Here is a 19984-nt window from a genome sequence, read left to right as displayed (position 1 = left end):
GGGCAGCGAAGTAGACTCCCGGACAAAATAAAACACATTTTAAACAATTTTTCAAAATGTGAGGTTGCGTTGCTTTTTGTCCCGTTTTTTTAAATTATATAACTACAAAATTTACAGTGTCCATAACATGTGCAGGAGCTGCATAAATGTACAAAGAAATGAGCCTTTTGACAATATGAATTGCTCTTAATGCGTCGTAAAATTCGAAAACCGAGGATCAAAATAAACAAAAAATAATAACATAATCGCCGCTTCCGCGTAGGCCATAGGAAAAATCTGAAAAAAATATTTCTGATATCCTTTATTATTTTAAATTTGTTCTATATTTTTATCTCTGATTTTCACGATCTCTGAAATTTCACGACGCATTTAAAGCAATTTATACTGCAAAAAGAGCCTGCACCAGAAATATCTTAACATATTTTGAAAGGTACTTAATGCTTTGTAGTTACATATATTTGTGAAAAAATGGACGAACAGCTACGCATAAAACATCCTAAACTAAAAAACCGAAATTTTACATAAAAACTCAAATGATTGCACGTCAGGGTTCACTAAACATTAGAAAAAAAAAATGTTGAAAATGTGTTTTAAATTGTCCGGGAACGTCTTTCACTGCCTGTATTTTTTTTAACAAATTTTCAAGTAATGATTTCCAAAAAAAAAAATGAATTTTTGTTAGTGGTCCTATAGTAATGATATCTGAAGCATTTTTCAATCCAGTAAAACATATGTGATAGTGTGCGTAAAAATATTAATAAAAATGTGAGTGGACGTATTGTTTCATTCTCTACACTTTACACAGCACCACTTTTGCCTATCTCTTCAACTTTTTCAGTTATTCTCGAAAAACTAGTGGCCCTTTCGTTCTGTTACGCACTGTACATCATATTGAACAGTTTTTAAACAAACACCTTAACAAGCCCTGGCGATTGATTGTGTGACTATGATTGTTGAATGTGTTATCTTCCCAATAGTTGCAGTCCCAACGCCCGATTGCTATACACGTATATACGGTCGGTCGGTCTATACGGCACTGCTAGCACGGGGGTTTACTAATGTTTATGAACCGCAATGGTACGGTGTTAGGGTAAAAGTACGATACATTCAATAATAAGATGGTCTAAATATTTACGTGTAGCAATGGAGCAGGTACATTCTCAGCTATTATCACGCCTCCAACGCAACCACCTATTGGATAGCTGTAAACAAAACGTAACAGTGTAATAATACAAAGCAAACATGATTACATGAATAAAGGACAGATGCAAACACTATTTACTGCATTGTACGAACCGTCAACTGGTCAGCATTTCTTTGCTTGTTAAATACACATACGAATTACTATCATTAAGCATTTATATTAACAAAATATGTCATCATCTTTATTGGTTTGCTTACGTGTGATCGTAAACAGGGTTTTACATTGCAGTCATAAGAACAGGGCACACCTGCAACGTTCGCAATTAATTCACGTGTTTCGTATTCTACTAATTTGACCATCATTTCCATCCATCCATCTTAAAATCTTTCCTGTTCCTTTTTTTTTCGACGAAAAACGACTCACACACGTGTGCATGCGTAGACTTATAACATTTCGCTTACACTTAAGTACGGAAACCGTCATGTTTTACCAGTAATACTTCTCCTATCTGTGATGTTAATGTGCAAAAACTGTCTATGAAAGAAACGGACGAACGTCGTATGCCTTATATCATTTGTTTAAAAAAATAAAAATAAAAACCTCGCGTTAGAAATTTCTCCAACGTTCGCCCTATTCCTGACCGGATGAACTATGTTTCCCAAAGTGGTATAAGCTATAAAAAATAATAAATATTGCTTAAGGAAACTCTCCTATTTATGCTTCTCTGCAGAATTGTTCGAGAATTGTCACTATTTTGTCACGGTTTTAACTTCAACTAATCTGCCCTTTTCTCTACATAAAATAGTAAAAAGAGAGTAAGAGGGGTTGTGTTTGTATGACGAAAGCCTGTTGACCTAAAGCATAACGAAAACAAAATAGCTAACAAAAATTCATCTAAAACCTACCACCATCAACCGCTTTTTCTCACATGCGAAAATAGCAAACAGGTCTCGTCTAAATGTCTGGTAGTCCACCGGCTGGTTCTAAATCTTCATGCCCGTGTCTAGTTTGAGGGCCTGCTTTAACACCTCGTAGGTAGAGAAGGATACGGCCACCATCGGTATGGCGCGCAGATAGTTGATCGACATCCCCCGGTAGAGGCCCTTCATGATGCCGTTCTCGTTGTAGATAATGGATAACGTTTTCCACATGCCCATGCTATGGGAGGGAACAAGAATTGTGCATATTAGAGAAGGGGGTTTCTTATCTTTTTGTTTTTTGGGAACAATTACAACAATACAAACGACACACACACACATACACAGATCAAGCACAATAATACAAATACGAAATAATATAATAAAAATACGAAAATGAACATAATTAATTATAAGTTAGCGATAATAGCTGTTATTTATGGATAAGAGAAACGCTGTACGGGTTCGCTTTTCGGTGGTAAGATATTCGATTTACTTGAAATACCTCACATCTAAATTAAGCTGCATAATTTATTGTTTTCCAGCTAGTATTGAAAACCTTTGAGTTTTTTTTTTAATCGCTTTACATCATCCTCACCATCATCATCATCATCATCTTCATCACCATTATCAGGTCGTACGCATAGCGTGTAGTCATTCGAAGGCGAATGACCTCAATGTGTGCTGCTATCTTTATCAAGCCGGTTTTTCTGCCCTCCAAAGTTCAACCCCATTACCTTTGGTCTGGTATCGATGGTATAATTTTGAATTCCACAACCGTTCGGGGTTTGGGTGAAAATGTGTACGGTTTGAAACGATTTCCCTGGTTTGTGAGTATCTTTTTTTTTTGTGTTTGCTAATAGAGGCTGATCAAATTTTAAATATTTCTTAATATTTCTAAAACAATCTAATGCGAGAAATAGTCATGAAAGAATTATATCCATTTTACAATAAAACGGAAATAAATAAAATCAAGTAACCTAGACAACCAACTGAAATTCGACAACCGCTGTTATAAAATTAATTTAAAATTAATTTTATAACAGCGCTCTAATTTGTAAAATTTCTTCATTTTTTTTGCACCTCATAATTTATAACAAACTGCTCATACCAGTCATATCCATCGTCAAGTTGTTATTCATATCTAAGCTAAGCTAATGATTTATTATCGATTCTATGTATGATATAAAAACTTTTCGTCAATATGGGGTATAAGCTGGCACTTATTATCATTGAAAAAAAAATCTTATTCAAACAAGTTTATAATAAAGTGAGGAAAATAGCAATTAATTTTCGGGTTTTATAAGTGAAGCATCTCAATTGATGCGAATAAATTAATAATGATCTTGATTTCGCATGCAGGTACATGTGCCAATAGTGATGCGTAACAGGATGTTAAGCGTGATCAGACATAGACAGCGATGAATATTGACCAGACACGAAATGGAGAATTCCAACAACAACAACAACAACAAAAAATGCCCATGGTGGCTATCTGTGAAATAATCTTCCAACACTAACCTGATACCCCTGAAATGGGAATATCTAGTCGATCGCTGCGATCTCCGAAGAATTATCACCCGTGAGATTTTAATATGAACTAATTAAAACCTTCGCACATTGAATGTACGAAACTCGCATTTAAACATAGCTGTTTTTTCTTAGGCACATTTTTGGCCGTTTTAAAATTAATAAAAAAAAATAGTAAAAACAAGTCTAAGTTGTTATAACTAATTGTATATGTTCGAATTTTTTATGTGCAATTCTGATTATTAAAAAAAAACGCCGGGAAATTAGATGAGATGAAATTTACTTTGGATAGCAATACGGCCTGGCCGACCCTTATGAATAAAAAAAAAAGAAAAAAAAAATACTTTGGATAAATTTTTCTACCATTCCATGCAAAACATAATACGTGTACCAAATTGACAACCTATTACAAATTCGCTAAATAATTTCCACTACCCAATGTCGTCTGCGACACCTAAGAATCTACACACATAAAGAACGAAACCGCACGAACGATCGCTGATCGCTAGACGGAACAACAAAACGAACGGTCAGACAACAAAGCATAAGCCAAGCATGCACGTGCACAGAATCGAAAGCGATCACACCATCCAATACCCACCTCCTGTTATGTTGACGTAAAACCCGCCCGCCGCCATTGGTTCGTGACACATATTCGTTCCGAATGGCATGGAAGGCGCCAAAGGTACAACCGATTAGAAGACCCAACCAGCCACCACCGATTAATAATCGATCGGTTAATGCCGGGCAGAATGGCACACCAGCACCGTTGGTGATGCATGCAGTGCAACAAGCGATTGAGTTATTAACCAAGTCCATCGACGGTGGGCCCGATAGAGAAAACCCATATCACACGATGCACGGTAGGGGCGCATCCACAAACACAGGGGACAGGCGTTATTCAATTAGACGATATGCATTTATTGCAAATGGTCGGTGGTAGGATGGTAGGTTTGAGGAAATACACCAAATGGCATAAATCGATGTAACACACCATATACCACCACCACGCGATGACGACCGGCCGAAGGCGCGTAGAGAAAGTAATACGAGGTAATTAAAGTTGCACAGTTACAGGCGCACAGTTAGGGACCGTGGACAGACGTTTTGTGTTGGCGGTAAGTTTTCCACATTAAGTGTCGTGTTTCGAGAGGTACACAACAATCAGCGTCAGATAGATGAAGAAGCCACCATAACCATACCATAGACGTACGTAACATCAACCAGCACACCATTGCACACCGTCAGAGTAGCGTCAGTAGGAAAATATATAAAATAGAAATAGTTAGTAGATCGTAGGATGAGTTGAGCACGGGCGATGAAATAGAAAGGAATGTGAACAAAAGCAAAAACCAATCGAATTGGCTAATGAGCCTTTTTTTGTTGATTGCAACGACCAGGCGACGTGCTTTGGTTACTGTAAATGGTTAAGAAGAAGCACAGAGGTACGCGGATAAAAGGGGGTAAGAGTTTACCTTTCCGGAGGGACAGTTTGCTAATGCGAGCTTTGATGAGTATCTTATAGAAAGATGGCTAAAGCGCATATTGCGTCATCGGACTCATTCTATGAAGCGATTCTGATTTTAAATCGAAATATTCGCTTGAGCTTAATGAAGGAGAGCCTTACTGTTTGACGAATGACGTAGGACACTGTACTCTTATAGTGACGGGAGATACCTCAGATGTAAAAACCGTCAATTTTGAATAATTACAGGGCTCGTGTTTAAGCTTTTTTGGACATAATTTTAATAAAATGTAGAAGCAAACGGCTCTTAAAGCGAGCTTGCTAATCGGGTAGTTCAAGCTTCAATTAACACTCAAATTAAATCAAAGAGGCATTAACATTGATTAGTGACAAAACGGACAAAAAGCCATAAACACTGATCACCCGAAAATGTGTAAATGTGCCATAATTACTTCCCAGTAGCGTTTTAGCTCGCAACACTTCTTCTTCAATCAGCGCGGCACGTAAAGAAAAGATAGTATAATCTAACCTGTTTGGTGTCATGATTTCTTTTCCCATTCTTCAATCTTAACCGGCAGTCAACGCAAATCCCATCGAATTCCTTCCGCTACAAAGCGCAAAAAATCATTTTTCAACGTTAAAACAAGAATAGATCCGTGAGGCAGTCGCCAATCTCACCGGAATGATCGTAAATGGAGAAATAATGAGACGACGGACACGAGACAGTCGATGACCAAGCAGCGTTGAAAGCGATCGTTTTGGAAAAATCCAACAACCATTAGCATTAGCGTTTGGGCAAAAGCTGTAGTAGTAGGACCGGCAGCATCAACAATACAACTCCCGGAGGTGACTGTGTTTTTGGAATTCGGTAAAATATGCCTTCGGTAACGGGTCGTTGCGTAATGGCGACGCAAAGATTTCGGGTATTATTGGATGCCTTTCGCGTGAATGTCACGATGGTGGCCACGTCGCTGCGTGTCACCGTGTCAGCAGGTGAACATAAGCGAAAGCTTTCGGAGCGCACGATACCTTCCGCCAGCCTCTTGTACCATCAATGTGGGCCTCCAGTGAGACAGCCCGGTGTGGCACACTCACAATGCTTGGTGAGAAAGTTTGTGTCAGCGATGTCGCACGTGTCGCGCGCGCACACACTGCGTTGAAGGAGAAACAAAAACCCGTTTTTACTTACTTTTTATCCGAGTTTTAAAACCTTGCAAAGGAGGTGTGTGTGTTGAGTAAGGTTTAAAGAATTTAACTAAAGCCCTTACAGCTTATCGCGCAATGGTTTTGTTCGAATTATCAACGATAGTCATGCAAAAGAACACTACTTTACATTGTAGCTGTGAGGAAGATTTTTCTGTGACCGATTGTGTCCCATTCATTGTCCCAAAGAGCGGCAATCGTTATGCAATTGCGTATGCAAATAAACCCACGAACGGAAGGGATCGTTTGTGGACACTTCTTCTTCGATTATCGCAACTTCGAGCGCGTGGCTACATCAGCAAACTGGTCCCTTTGGAGGTCAACACTGTATACCGATTTACATACACCCCAGCGTACATTGGAACCAGCACCCCGATGGATATGAATGAAGCGGAGATAGTTACAAGCCAAGGTGGAATATGGCACGGGCCAGCCAGATCTGGTCATACAACTGGCTTTTCCCAAAAAAATTGCGTTCGCTTTGACGCACTGACAATGTCTTACCCGAATTTCGCTGTTTCTGGATTCATCATAGCGAGCTGCATCCGCCTTCGCGTAACGTCCAATGGATAGGAGAAGGATTGTGCAACGGCTCCGGCAAATCCACCACAAAGTAACTTTGCTGGGACGCAAAGTACTAGTCCTCCTGCAATTCAAACGTAGCGGCAATGGGGAAGATACAAATAATTTCCTTCTCGCTGTATTCCGATAACGAACGATCGATTACTTACCGGTGTTTCGGTCACATTTTTTACACGTTAAGCCCGGTGCGTACTTCATGCAGACAAACTTAAGCATCTCGAAGCAGTAGAATGAAAATCCGGCATACGGTACCATGCCCATCAGCGTTGGAACGAATCCACGATATAAGGCACGCAATCCACCCTCCTAAGAATTAGCGAAGGAAGTATTATTTAAGGCGTATTAACACAAAAAAACCCTCAAAGAGCATCTACAGCTAAATTCAAATACGTACCGTCCGGAAGATTGTTACGGCAGTGTGTACAATGCCGTTGTACCGATGCTCACCCGTAACCTGGAACGCTAACCGGGCTCTTATCGTGTCGAGCGGATACGTCAAGGTGACGGCGGTCACACCTGCAGCCGCACCGGCAATAAATTTATCCGCGTGCTTGATCGGTAGGTTCGTGCCGAGCGCCTTGCCCAGATACTGCAACCGTGAACGTGTGGATGAGTTTCGAAAATGTGACCCAAACGAAAATGATTTAAATAACACACTCAAGCTACTAGCTCAAACTTCAATGCATCTTAATGCTGTGTGCACCTACCTTTTTGTACACCTCGAACGCGGTAAACTGGGTGGCAGCGTACGGAAATATCCGTACCATCTGTGCACCGTTGCCCTTGTACAGCGCGAAGAAGGATTCCTTCTTGACGATGTGCTTCAGGCCGCTAAATACGCCGAGATGTTTGTAGTGGATCGAGTGTGCCTGCAGCAGGATCTTGATACGATCGAGTGGCGCGACGGCCGTCTTTGAGCACATGCCGGCCACACCTGCAATCGATGGTAAGAGCGGTGACATGTTTTGCATAATTAGGATTACGATCGAGAGGCACGGCGATGTACGAATGAATACTAATAATGGAATACGCGCTGGAAAATGGTGCTTTGAAACACAAGACGCTTTGTTAATGGTTTGAAAATATTATAAAAAAGATTATAATACTTGTAGCAAAAAGAAGAGAATAAATATATTTGAATATTGGACCGTAATAATCAATTGTAAATAAATAAATAAATATATTTAGATAGCAGTTATCCTAATCCTATTGGTAGATTCTAGCTGATTTAAACATTGTAATTCAAATAAATTTTCCGGGGTGGCCCAGTGGTGGGGGGCGAAAAGGGCGCCCTGGACGACAGGACCAGGATGCAAATCCAATCGGGACCGTTTCTCCATAGTGAGCATTCAACCATGCGGTATCAGTTAAAGTCTAGTAGATGTCCGGCGTGTTATAGCAGGGTCGTTAAGTCTAGCAGAAGTAGAGTTCAAATCAATTACCACGCATAGATTACAAAGATGCATATCAATTACCACGCATAGATTGGGCGGTCCGGTGGTATAGGCGACAGCGGCGCCGGTCTTCATACGGTAGGACCGAGATCCTAATAAAATCCGGACCGTCTCCCCTAGTGAGGACTGACTATCCAACTACGTGGTATCGGCAGTCTAGTAAGCCATTTCGATGGCCGGCATGACCTTAGAGGTCGTGAGACCAATAAGAAAAAGAAGAAGAAGATTACGGAGATTATCTAATGAAGGCGCCCTTGCACATTGGTCCAAAGGCGGACATTGAGTGAAATTTTTTCGTCAGAGATTTTTAAACAAAGTAAATTATTTGAAATCCTACAATTCGGCGCAAGCCGTCATACTTAAAATAAAAAATAAAAATTATTTGAAAGTCAAAAAGCTATGAAATAAAAACTCCAAATATTACAGACTTCCATTCATAATCGTAATAAATATCACTCACTGAACTAGATAAAAACATCTTTTTGGAAGGATTGTAAAAAAATTAATGATAATTTTGCACTTATTTCAAAATTATTTGCATTTAAATGTTGTTAAAAACCTTATACATCATTCGAAAGGATTGTATATATTGCATATTTTGTTTCAAATATTATAAAAAAACATACAAAATTTACAATACTTTATCTTCCTTAGTTCAGCACTTGTTTTGCTGTGGTTTTCTGTTGGTATCAAAATTCATTAAATATATACCACATTATAAGTGTTCTGAGGGAATTTCACCTGCCCCTAGCTGCCCTTCCATATGTTTAAGGCATGGTCTAAGCCGGACCACTGTTTCTTGGGCCGTCAAACTATAAGCAAAAAAAAATCAGAACAAATCCTCTTGGGTCCTAAAGAGGGTCACAACGGTTTCTAGTAAGCGAACAGGTGACTCATAACTTAAAATAAAGTTTCACTTACATTTCTTCGTTCAGGTAAATATTTATGATTCATTTAATGCAAATTACAATACCCCCGAAGGTGAAATAATACACAGCAAAACACCTTACACTACCACCGCATTACAGCTATTAAGGGCAGCTTCAAACAGTTTAAGGCAATGTACCCAAAAACCCATTCGCTGCCAATAAAACACAGATGAGCAAACAACAGAAGGCATTAACTTGGAAATGGAAAGTGACAAGGCAGTGTCGAGCGAGACCTTACCGAAAACATTCCCCTTGAGCACAAATAGAGGTGAAAAAAGACTATTGAAAACAACAAAAAAAGGCAAAGATCGTGTACAAAGTAAGGTCATAACTGGCCCACTGGAAGATGTGTGAAAAGATTGAATTAAAAATGGCCTTACGATGGTGGGCAAACGGAGGAATGTTTGCAAGCGTACCGGAGGCCCTCTACAGGTGTGATTACCTTCGTGCTGTTTTCGAAACGGATTTGTTTTTGGCTGTTAAGTTGAACAACGCCCAAAACTCACATCTATGTGGTAGGATTGGCGATTGTGTACTTGGGAATTGCATTACCGGGGGAAACGCTTTCGTTTGGAAATTTTATTGCATATTGCAGAACTTGTTGCAAATAGTAAATCAGTCAGTGCTTTGCATTTTTTGTACATAACTAATTAATACATTAAACTGAGCATGGTCGGGATAAAACGAATATCTGGGAGGAAATGGCTTGTTAAATATAAATACTTTACTACTGTGCGCGAAACATAAAGTGACTTTTTGTTTTATTCTTGAATGTTTTTTTTTTTATTAGGTCAAATTAGAATTCCCTTCCGATGCAATGCAAAACCTCTTCTCCCACTCCTGCTGCTGGGATGTCCTTTCCGCCGTAGCAGCTTCTTTGTCCTCGATTTTAGCTTGTTGAGATTTAGCAGCCAGAAGTCAACTGATGCCAAATCTGGCGAATACTTCGTTTGCGGAACAATATGGGTGCCAGTTGCTGCGAAAAACTCCCTCAAAATGATGGCCGTATGGAAGGGCGCATTATCGTAGTGGTTTTTTTTTTAACATCAGCAATGTTTCCGCAGCGTTTATTTCATTGCGCAGATAAAATTTGATACATGCACGCTGCTCCACAAACTTAGACATGGTCAATATGGGCAAAAACACTTGGCGCAGTTCCGAAAACAAATTGTCACTCCTAGCCGGGATGATGTTGTAACTTGAAACGAGGCAGAACTGTCAAAAGCATACAATATGACAAACGAAAAATAAAAACAAGGGGCTTCTTTTGGCGCGCGAAATTTGACATCCAATGTTACCTTACTTTTCGTACACTGTAGTATACAGTAACAAACAACAGACTAAGATCACTTTGACACCCGATTTTTAAACTGCTTCTTTCCATACTTCTACTTTGCCTAACTATACCTAAATTTGGAAGAATGTTCATCAGCATCTGAACTATCTATAGCAATTTTAGTTTCATCTATAGATTAATTGATGATAGCGCAAGATAAATACAACAACAAAAAAAAGGTTTTAAATTTTTGAGACCTAATAAAGCTAACATTTTTACTGTCCAAGCTGTATTCAATTCTATAAATTGAAAAATTCAGTAGATGCCCACAACTATACCGAAGTTTTTACTTGAATTTTAAAATTGATGGATAAATTGATGGAATAGTCTTATTATATTGTTTATTTATTGTTGTGCTATTTCTTTTATTTATTTATAATTAATTATGACGATACAGTGCCGTATTGTCAGCATCGCTTGTGATGACTAAATTACATAAACATAATGATAAGCCATTTACTCCTTGTTCTTCCCCTTATCTCGGGCATACTCGGTTTATTATTGTTTTATGTGGTTTGGTCAGATTTTCGTCACAAGAAATTTGTAAAAAAAAAAAACCAAAAAGGACAAAAATTCGTTGAAAATTGACTTCACAATCTCATTTTTTCGTCATGTACAATAGCGGGCTTCACCATGCGGCAAATCTTGGAGAAGAACAGCAGTTGAACACGTACCATCTCTTCATGGATTTCAAGGCCGCATATGATAGCATAACACGGGTAAAACTCTACGAGGTCATGAGCTCTTTTGGAATCCCGGCCAAACTGATCGGGCTTGTTAGAATGACCATGACCAACGTCACATGCCAGTTGAAGGTGGATGGAAAACTCTCAGAGTTCTTTGCTACCAACCAAAGGCCTGCGTCAGAGAGATAGGCTCGCCTGTCTCTCCTATTTAACTTGGCGCTGGAGAGGGCCTTCCGTGACTCGGAGCTGGAGACTTCGGGAACCATCTTCTATAACTCAACCCAGATCCTGGCATATGCATATGCAGGCGGCAGAAAACCTCGGGTTGAAGATTAACGAGGCAAAGACCAAATTGATGGTGGCACCATCAGCGGCCCTACTAAGAAATCCGGAACTACGTGAGGGTGATGTACGGATAGGTGGTCGCTAATTTGAAGTAGTCCAAAACTTCACCTATCTCGGGTCAAAAGTCAGCACCGAAAACAACATAGAGACAGAGTTGCGCGCTAGGATGCTGGCGGAACATGTGATCTAAAAAAACCTGTCGCGATGGTCGAAGTTGGGACTGTATCGTACCTTTATAGCGCAGCGAATTAGGCTCGCCAGGCTCCGATGGGCTGGCCATGTTATACGCATGGCCCCGGACGGCCCAGTTCAGAAAGTCCTTTTAGGACATCCACACGGACAGAGGAGGCGTGGTAGCCCCAGATTGAGGTGGGAGAATGGCGTGGAATCATCCACCATCAAGGCCGGGATAACGGATTGGTGGACGACGGTGCGGGACCGTGAGCGGTTCCGGATTCTGCTGCGGTAGGCCAATACCGCTAGGTGGTTGTAGCGCCTGATCAGTAAGTAAGGAAGAGGTGCTCTTTCACGGTTTGGAGTGGAAATTGTCTCCAAACCAATGTGAATTGTTTTTTTTTTTTTTATTCATAAAGGACGGCCAGGCCGTATTGCTTACAATAAAGTTAACATTAGTATACTCCTTTCATCTTTGCTGGAAGACATTTCCTTCTCCGAGCTGTGAAAGGGCACCATATCCCAGGTGTACTCGGTTGTTCCGTTGCGTATATTCCGTCATCCAAAGCCAAAGTCGTGTTCATAGCGTGGGTCTTATCGTGTGAGGGCATCTTATCCCGGGGTATGTCAGGCGTTTCCATGCTCGTGGTCCAGATGGTAGCAGGGGTCTTTGATCGTTTTCCATTTCGAAGGTTCCTGATTGTGTCCAATCTTGAAGTCTTCCTCTCCCTTTCGCTGGTATGTCTATCCATAACATCGGCCGGTGCAACTTCTTCCATGAATGTAAATTGTTAATAGCCTGTAAATTAGTGTTAAGCAATACGGCTAGGTCGTTGGTCGGTAATAAATTTAAAAAAACAATCACAAATTTAGCGAATGTTTGAGATTTCAGAACATTTAGCTCATATTGTGATTTTAGCTCAGTTATTGTAATTGTCTTTAACATATCAGAGCATAATAAAAAAAATCGTTTATATTTATTTTTTTAAAGTATGAAGGCTTGCGCGATATTGTTGCATCGCATGCGTTGACTGTTTAAAAAACTCTTTTGATTAAACTTTTTTTTAATAATTCAGGTGTTATTAAAATAAGTACTTTTTCTTCTTCTAACTTCTTGGCGTAACGACCTTTTTAGGTCAAGCCGGGTAGCTAATGGCTTACTAGACTTGCTAATACACCATGATGTTGGATGGGATTTGAAAGAACAGATGGGATTTAAACCCCAGTCCAGCATGTGTGAAGACCGATGCCGTTGTCTCATCACCGATATAAATATGACTTGCTGATTATGAAAAAAATATTTATAAAATTGAAAAAAGCGGTTTGCAATCGCCAGAATTGTTTTTTTTTAATTGTTTGTCGTGTGTTTTAAACAAATGAACACTTGTCTAATCGAATTTAAATTGACTGTAGTGCAGTTGACACTGTAATGGGTAGAAATATTTATTAAAGGGTTCTTCGGCATTTTACGGCAGGTTACGCCGACCATCCAATGGCTAGACTACTAGACTTGTGAAGACCGGGGTCGTTGTCGCCTATCCACCGGTCCGCCCTCCGGTTAGTTAATTAGCAAACTAAGTTATTACATATTACAGAAGAGAAGCTTAATCATAGCACTTACCGCCCGCTAGAAGATTTTTCACGATAAATTCGACATTCTTCCTCGACTGTTCGGTTGCTGTAACCGAAGCCATGACTAATGATTTTTTGCTCTACACTTTGTCCTATCAAAATCACCGTTCCACGGGGTCTGCTGGTTTTCACTGAACAAATTAAACTTGCGATGGAAAAAAACACTGCGCCGCTCTATGTTTTTTTTGCCTGGGAAAACACAACCAAATAATTCACACTCATATTAATTCACCGTCACGACGGGCACAAACACACAGCTGTATCATTGCAAAGTGCTCGTCGATCTTTCATTGCTAATTCCTCTGCTGTTTCTCAGGTGTTTAGGCCTAGCGGAACTGCACCGGAACAAAGCATAACTTACGCACACAAACATAACCAAATACAAAATTTCACAATTATGCCGGCAGGCAGGTGAAATTGGAAGACCGCAGGCGGTAGATATAGAGAAGCAGCGAGGCAAGAAAGAGCACCGTGGAAAGACGTGTGCCGAATCGGGTGCGTGGCGACGGCAGCGACTACCCAGAGGCCAGGCCACGGAATGTTTCTTCATTTTGCAAACATCTTCCCCCGGATACTTTCTCTTATCAAAACTTGACGCATAACCGACAAACGAAACTGAAACAAATAACGGGCCGATGATGATGAGGCGAATGAGGTGAAACGATGAAAAAGTGGGAAAATGACCACAAACAAGTGCCCGCGCCAATCGGGGCACGAGTGGATCGAACTTAATCAATTGATTGAGTAGTGGGAGAGTAGGTCGTTCGCTGGGAACAACGAACTGGCACGGGTCACAACGTCACAACAAATCTGTGATTATTCGACACAACAGTACGCACTCGCGCTCGGAGAGAATTATCGCACAACCGGGGTAACTATTTCTGGTTTCTTCCCGTCTTCCGAAGAGGCATAAACACGCAATGCGTCACAAAGTGACCCCTGGACTTGCGGTGGACTGATGGCACAAATTGGACACGTCGCAAAAATACGCCAAAAAGGAGCACAGGCACAAAATATGCAACGAAGCCGGTTTTTTGAGTTTTCAACAACGTCACAAGAAGAAAAAAAAACTATCAATGAAGCTTCACTGCTGCATCTTCACAGCCCAAGCATTCGTCACACCACGGGGACGGGCGATTACGAAGGAGAAAGTTTGTTTAAAATCACGCTCGCTCACACACACGCACACAAAGCCGCACGGTTCGGGTGGCTGGATTCTTTCTACCTTGACGCGCAAACACAACAGACGGGGGAGATGGTTCGAATTCCAATGCTTTACCAATGCCACAAGCACTACACGCGGCTGGAAACGGATCGCGCGATCGACCGACCGTTTCGGGGAGCTGCTGGCAACAAATTGTAAATACGTACGCCCGTCGGTATACACGTTCCAGGGCCGTAAACAGGTCTTTTCAGTTGCGAGGTGGGAGACGAATGTAAACAACATAGCGCCGTCAAGTGAAGTGACAGATGAATCTGTCACTGTGCGGTACAGCTCCGCCCAAAAAGTTTGCAGAGCATGTTGGTAGAAAAAAAGGCATTTGTGAAGAAAAGGTGCTTTAAAATATAATTTTGCTTAAAAGTACCAATAAATGAAATATTGGAAGCCTCTTAGCGCAACAAATACAGTTCAAATTTGTACAATTTATGATATTGCAAATGGTTCTAAATTGAGTATTTTCAAAATTCAAATCCCCCCCCAACACGCTGCATGGCAGCTGTCAAGCGACCGCTGTCATTTTAATCGAGCAGCGAGCCGCGTGTTGCGGTCACTGTTTTTATTTTGCGTCGTGTAAAAATTCCATCTACTTTCTCACGACTTTGGTGAGGAAATTGACCGATTTCCACCGCTGTTTTTCATTTAGCAGCATCGCCAGTGCAAAAGTGAACCAACAATGCCGAAAGTGAGCTCCAAGTCGGGGCCACCCCGAAAGATGTCGTTGAACAAATCGACCCACTCCATGAACCCGGACCGGCCTACCGAGGGTCTCAAGGGGGTGGCCAAACCGCGTACGAAGGCAACGATCAAGCGGTTGCAAATGTACCGGAACTTTAAGGCGAAGCGTGACCGCCGAGGAAAAATCATCACCCCGGCACCGTTTCAGGGGTGGGTTAGCAGTGGTACGGTGGCTCGTGTCGAACCGTCCCCGAAGTGGTTTGCCAATTCGCGTGTCATCTCGCAGAAATCGTTGCAAAAGTTTCAGGAAGAGATGGGCAAAGCGGTAAAGGATCCGTACAAGGTGATCATGAAGCCTACCAATCTGCCGATTACGCTACTGAACGAATCGGCTCGCTATCAGCGGGTGCATCTGCTTGATACGGAAAGCTACGAAACGGTGTTTGGCAAGAAGAAACTGCGCAAACGGCCAACGCTGAAAGTACGGGATCTGGAGGACCTAACGAAGACGGCTGAAGAATCGGCTGAGAAGTACGATGAGACGAAGGATCACGATATTGAGCGTGATGATGGTGGGGTGAAGGATGCGGTGCGGGAGTACATTTTTGCTGCCGGCCAGAGCAAGCGTATCTGGAATGAGCTGCACAAGGTGGTCGATTCGGCGGACGTGTTGTTGCAGGTGCTGGATGCACGTGATCCGATGGGAACGCGCTCGAAGTACATCGAAACCTTCCTCCGGAAGGAAAAGCCACACAAGCATCTATTCTTCATCCTGAACAAGGTAGATTTGGTGCCGATTTGGGTAACGCAGCGCTGGGTGGCCATACTCAGCAAGGAGTATCCGACGATCGCTTTTCACGCCTCACTAACTCATCCGTTCGGTAAGGGAGCGCTGATCAATCTATTGCGCCAGATCGGCAAGCTGCACGTGGATAAGAAACAGATCAGTGTTGGTTTCATCGGGTACCCGAACGTGGGCAAATCGTCTGTCATTAATGCCCTGCGCAGCAAGAAGGTGTGTAAGGTCGCTCCAATTGCGGGTGAAACGAAGGTTTGGCAGTACATTACGCTGATGAAACGCATCTTCCTGATTGATTGTCCCGGTGTGGTGTACCCGACGGCGGAAACGGACACCGAGAAGGTGCTGAAGGCGGTGGTACGTGTTGAGCTGGTTAATAATCCGGAAGACTATATCGAGGAGGTGCTGAAGCGCATCCGCAAGGAGTACGTTGTGAAGACGTACGGTGTGTCGGAGTGGACGGATCATATTGATTTCCTTGAGCAGATAGCCCGCAAAATGGGCAAATTGCTCAAGAAGGGTGAACCGGATGTGCCAACCGTTGCGAAGATGATTCTGAACGATTGGCAGCGTGGTCGTTTACCGTTCTATGTTGCACCGGAAGGCTTTGAAATACCGAAATCGTTCCACGAGCAGCAGCAAAAGCAGCTAGGACAGGAAGTAGCGGAAGAAGGGGAGCAAGAAGAATTGAATCAGTCGCTACAAGGGGACGAGGAGCAGAAGAGCACGTACTCGGGTGTAACAGCTACACCAACCATCCCGGACACCGTCAAGAAGGGTCGCGAGCTGTTCCAGATACAAGATTTCCGCAAGATTAAAGTTAACCTGGAGTTTGAAAGCGAAGACGTTCGCGAAATCGATAAGATCGATCTGGAGCTGCTGGAGAAGCTGAAGGAAGAGAAGAAAGCGGAAGCGAAGGCTAAGAGAGCCAATCGTAAGAAGGCTGCCGCTGGTGATGGCGATGAAGACTCGTCCGGTATTAGCGATTTCTACTCGGAGGACGAGTATGACGAAGAGCAGGGCAGGGTGGTGCATCGTAGCGCCAAGGAAAAGGCACATCTTACCAAGAAGAAACAGACACCGGAGGAGGAGGACGATGCAGCTGCAGTGGAAAAGGCGGCAGAACCAGAAACGAGCACGAAGAAAGCCGTTAAGCTTACCTCCCGACAGAAGCGTGCGATTGAGCGTGCCGGCAAGCGGAAAAAGATTGGCAGCAACTTCTACGAGACACACAACGTTAAGAATCGCAATCGAAACAAGAAGGCAAAAATGGACGATTGAGTGTGGCTGGGTGGATTTTAGGAGCTGTTAATTTCTTTTCCTCTTTATTCTACTTTTGAGATAATAAAATGATTCTATAGAGTTAAAGTGAAAAATGGCGATTATTTAATTATTGTTTGAAATTTATTTTTAAATTTCAAAAAAGCAATTCTCTATCTACATCGTCGGTATAGGACGCGGTTAACCTGTGACAGGCTTAGATCCTTAACGGCCGGTATCGGATCTTTGCTCCGTAGTGTTGGTAAGTACTCAGGATCCTTCCGGAGCAGACACTGTCCCTCATACGGACAGTCACAAAAGTTGGCCACACGTACCGTACGTTGGGTTTCGATGTGGCGGGAACTATGCTTGGAACAGTGTCGTTTCGCATACCATCCACTTTCGAACGGATCCTCCACTCGCTGATGACAGATTTGACCGTCCGGAAAGCGATACTCGCACCTTACGATCGTGCTGTTATCGGCGATCGTTACGCGGTCGTCTACGTCGGGCATCATGGACAGGGCCAGTGAGGGATATATTAAAAAAGCAAACAATGTCACTGCAACCAATGCAACGATCGGTATAAAGAGGGCAAAGTATTTATCCGGTAGATACGTTAAGCCAAGCATTTCGAACCACGCGGTAGGAACAAATGCCCACAGGACGTACATTAAGAATAGGGTCTTAAACAGAAGGAACACGGCAAAGCCGTAAATTGCTCTGCCCGGCGTTGGAGCCGGCGTATGTTCAGGCATTACGAACGCCCAAAAACGATACGTTGGGGCTTAGTAATGGGCGTATTTGTCCGACAGCGGTGGACCAAACTGGTCGAGCGTTTCACAGCAAAGAATCAGCAGTTCGCAAAACGATGTCACACCAACGCGCACGTTTTTCGCCTGTTCCCCGGTCAATTCTAGCAGCAGTACGTTCTCTTCTAGTTTTAGAAATTTGTTGATGAAGCTACGCTTCGGTTCACTATCGACACGCAGCACATGGTACGCTATCTCGGCTTCCCGTTTGGTCGGAAACGGAATCTTGAGCGTGCTGAAAAAGTGAATGATATTGTGAAAAGCTTGCCGTAAACTTATCAGCAAGAGCAAACTTACACTTCGATATCTCTATTCGTTTTCATAATTTAGAATAACACAGAGAAAATGGCTTTTTTCAGTTTGAAACAGAATGAATCGCGGCAGCGCGATGAGTTTGTTTACATTTTGTGAACCATGGATGGACACGTGACGTCATTGCATTTGAATGATAACAGCTGATTCAAATGTGTAGGTGAGGATTTTTCAAATTTTATCTTCAAAACTTCGTTAAAAGTTTAAAATATTAGGTGAAAATAAATTCAGACTCAAAATTACGTTAACAAGCCTGGAAAATAGTTTTTTCACTAAACCATCTATCGCATCTTCGTGCACAACCCTTCCAAAATGTACCCTGTGGGGTTATTTTTTGGGCATTTTCTATCTGTCATGCACAACTGTCATCACGTATGACCGCAATCTCTCCCGGTTCTCCGACACCATCGAGCAGCGCTTGTTCGTTTGTTCGTCCGTGGAAACAAAACACGCACGCCTGGTGTTGCCCATTTTTCGGTGCGTTTGTTTCGATGATTCCCGGCGAATAAAGTACATTTGAGCTGTTCGTGTTGGTGGTTCGTATCGTAAATAGTTTGTTGCGACAGAAGGTATAGTGTGCATCCTAAACAAAGGGCAGTAAAACAGGGACGATAGACAGCAAACAACAGCAAGAAGACCAACAACATGATGCGCTAAGAATCACGGGTTGTATGTGTCTAGATTCTGTGTGTAGTTGTGCAAGGGACGTGATGTTTAGCCAAGTTTCGATGTTCCAGTCCAGATTAGAAGATTTTGCTGACGAAGAAAAGAGTGAATAACAATATCAAAATAACCAGAATAATTGATTATTGGCTAATGCATCATCATCATCACGCTGTTGTTGTTGTCTTCGTTGTCGTCGGCAGTGCATGGACGGCCTCGTAGGTGTCAAGAGCAGGGCATCATCATCACCGTCATCAACACGAAGAATGACAGCATCTTTTCGTTTGGGTGGGGGTAGCAGCAGAAAGTAGGGAGTGCGCGTTGTGTTGTGTTTGTATTCTTGTTTTTCGTCCACTTCATTCCGCCCCCTCTCTTTTTCTGCCTCGCGCGCATGCTGCGCTCGGAAGTGCATTTGACGAGTGCAAGCAGTAGAGAGCACGTACACGTCCCCACACACAAACGCACACAAATACGAACGGTGGTACTACGGTGTAGAGTTGCCTGTGGATGATATGTGCTGTGCTGTGTGCGGTAATCGGATCATCATCAGTCGTCGCGACCTTCACACAGAGAAAGAGAACATCCTAGAGAAAAAGGAAAGAGAAAGAGAGTAGAAAAGTGTGAAAAACCTAGAATCCCATGTGTGTGTGTTTGTATGTGAGCGGGGGTATTCTCGAAAGAAGAACGAACGCACTCGACAGCTGCTGGATGAGGATTGCTGCCTTAGTTTGAGCATCTCCTCGCCCTGCTTAGTTATTATGCACGAAAACAGTGCGTGAATCACCGTACCGCCTGCCTAACGTACAGCACCATCTGTATCCGCCAGGACATACTACAAGTGACC

At 42.4% G+C, this 19984-nt stretch overlaps 5 protein-coding genes across 6 annotated transcripts in view; 2 read left to right on the top strand and 3 right to left on the bottom strand.

The window, feature by feature from the left end:
• LOC126555972 (nucleolar GTP-binding protein 2) overlaps window positions 1–17380 on the top strand; it is a 207117-nt gene extending 189737 nt beyond the window's left edge. The window contains exon 2 of one of the 2 annotated variants that reach the window (XM_050211124.1): window positions 15283–17380. In XM_050211124.1, the coding sequence (XP_050067081.1) occupies window positions 15293–17374 (2082 nt within the window). In that variant the 5' untranslated portion in view covers window positions 15283–15292 and the 3' untranslated portion in view covers window positions 17375–17380. Of the gene's footprint in view, window positions 1–15274 lie in introns of both variants that reach the window. The other variant, XM_050211123.1, reaches the window with a different exon arrangement.
• Window positions 1–19984, top strand: part of LOC126556033 (fatty-acid amide hydrolase 2) — a 526247-nt gene that overhangs the window by 123957 nt on the left and 382306 nt on the right. The window lies entirely within an intron of this gene.
• On the bottom strand, window positions 2111–13470 carry LOC126556209 (solute carrier family 25 member 16-like). The gene is made up of 6 exons (XM_050211435.1): window positions 13387–13470; window positions 7549–7775; window positions 7236–7430; window positions 6991–7147; window positions 6764–6905; window positions 2111–2302 (listed from the first exon to the last, which is right to left on the bottom strand). The coding sequence occupies exons 1-6, from the start codon at window positions 13457–13459 to the stop codon at window positions 2128–2130; spliced, it is 969 nt and encodes a 322-aa protein (XP_050067392.1). The 5' UTR covers window positions 13460–13470; the 3' UTR covers window positions 2111–2127.
• On the bottom strand, window positions 17508–18115 carry LOC126556335 (uncharacterized). Its single transcript, XM_050211587.1, has one exon. It carries the CDS (start codon window positions 18109–18111, stop codon window positions 17527–17529), a length of 585 nt encoding a protein of 194 aa, XP_050067544.1. The 5' UTR covers window positions 18112–18115; the 3' UTR covers window positions 17508–17526.
• Window positions 18142–19971, bottom strand: LOC126567454 (EKC/KEOPS complex subunit LAGE3). The gene is made up of 3 exons (XM_050223674.1): window positions 19930–19971; window positions 19614–19724; window positions 18142–18474 (listed from the first exon to the last, which is right to left on the bottom strand). Exons 1-3 carry the CDS (start codon window positions 19969–19971, stop codon window positions 18142–18144), a joined length of 486 nt encoding a protein of 161 aa, XP_050079631.1.

Source organism: Anopheles maculipalpis, chromosome 2RL (genome assembly GCF_943734695.1).
Source record: "Anopheles maculipalpis chromosome 2RL, idAnoMacuDA_375_x, whole genome shotgun sequence".
NCBI lineage: Eukaryota > Metazoa > Arthropoda > Insecta > Diptera > Culicidae > Anopheles > Anopheles maculipalpis.
The sequence above is the reverse complement of the archived record's forward strand: the minus strand, read 5'-3'. Positions and strand labels throughout refer to the sequence as shown.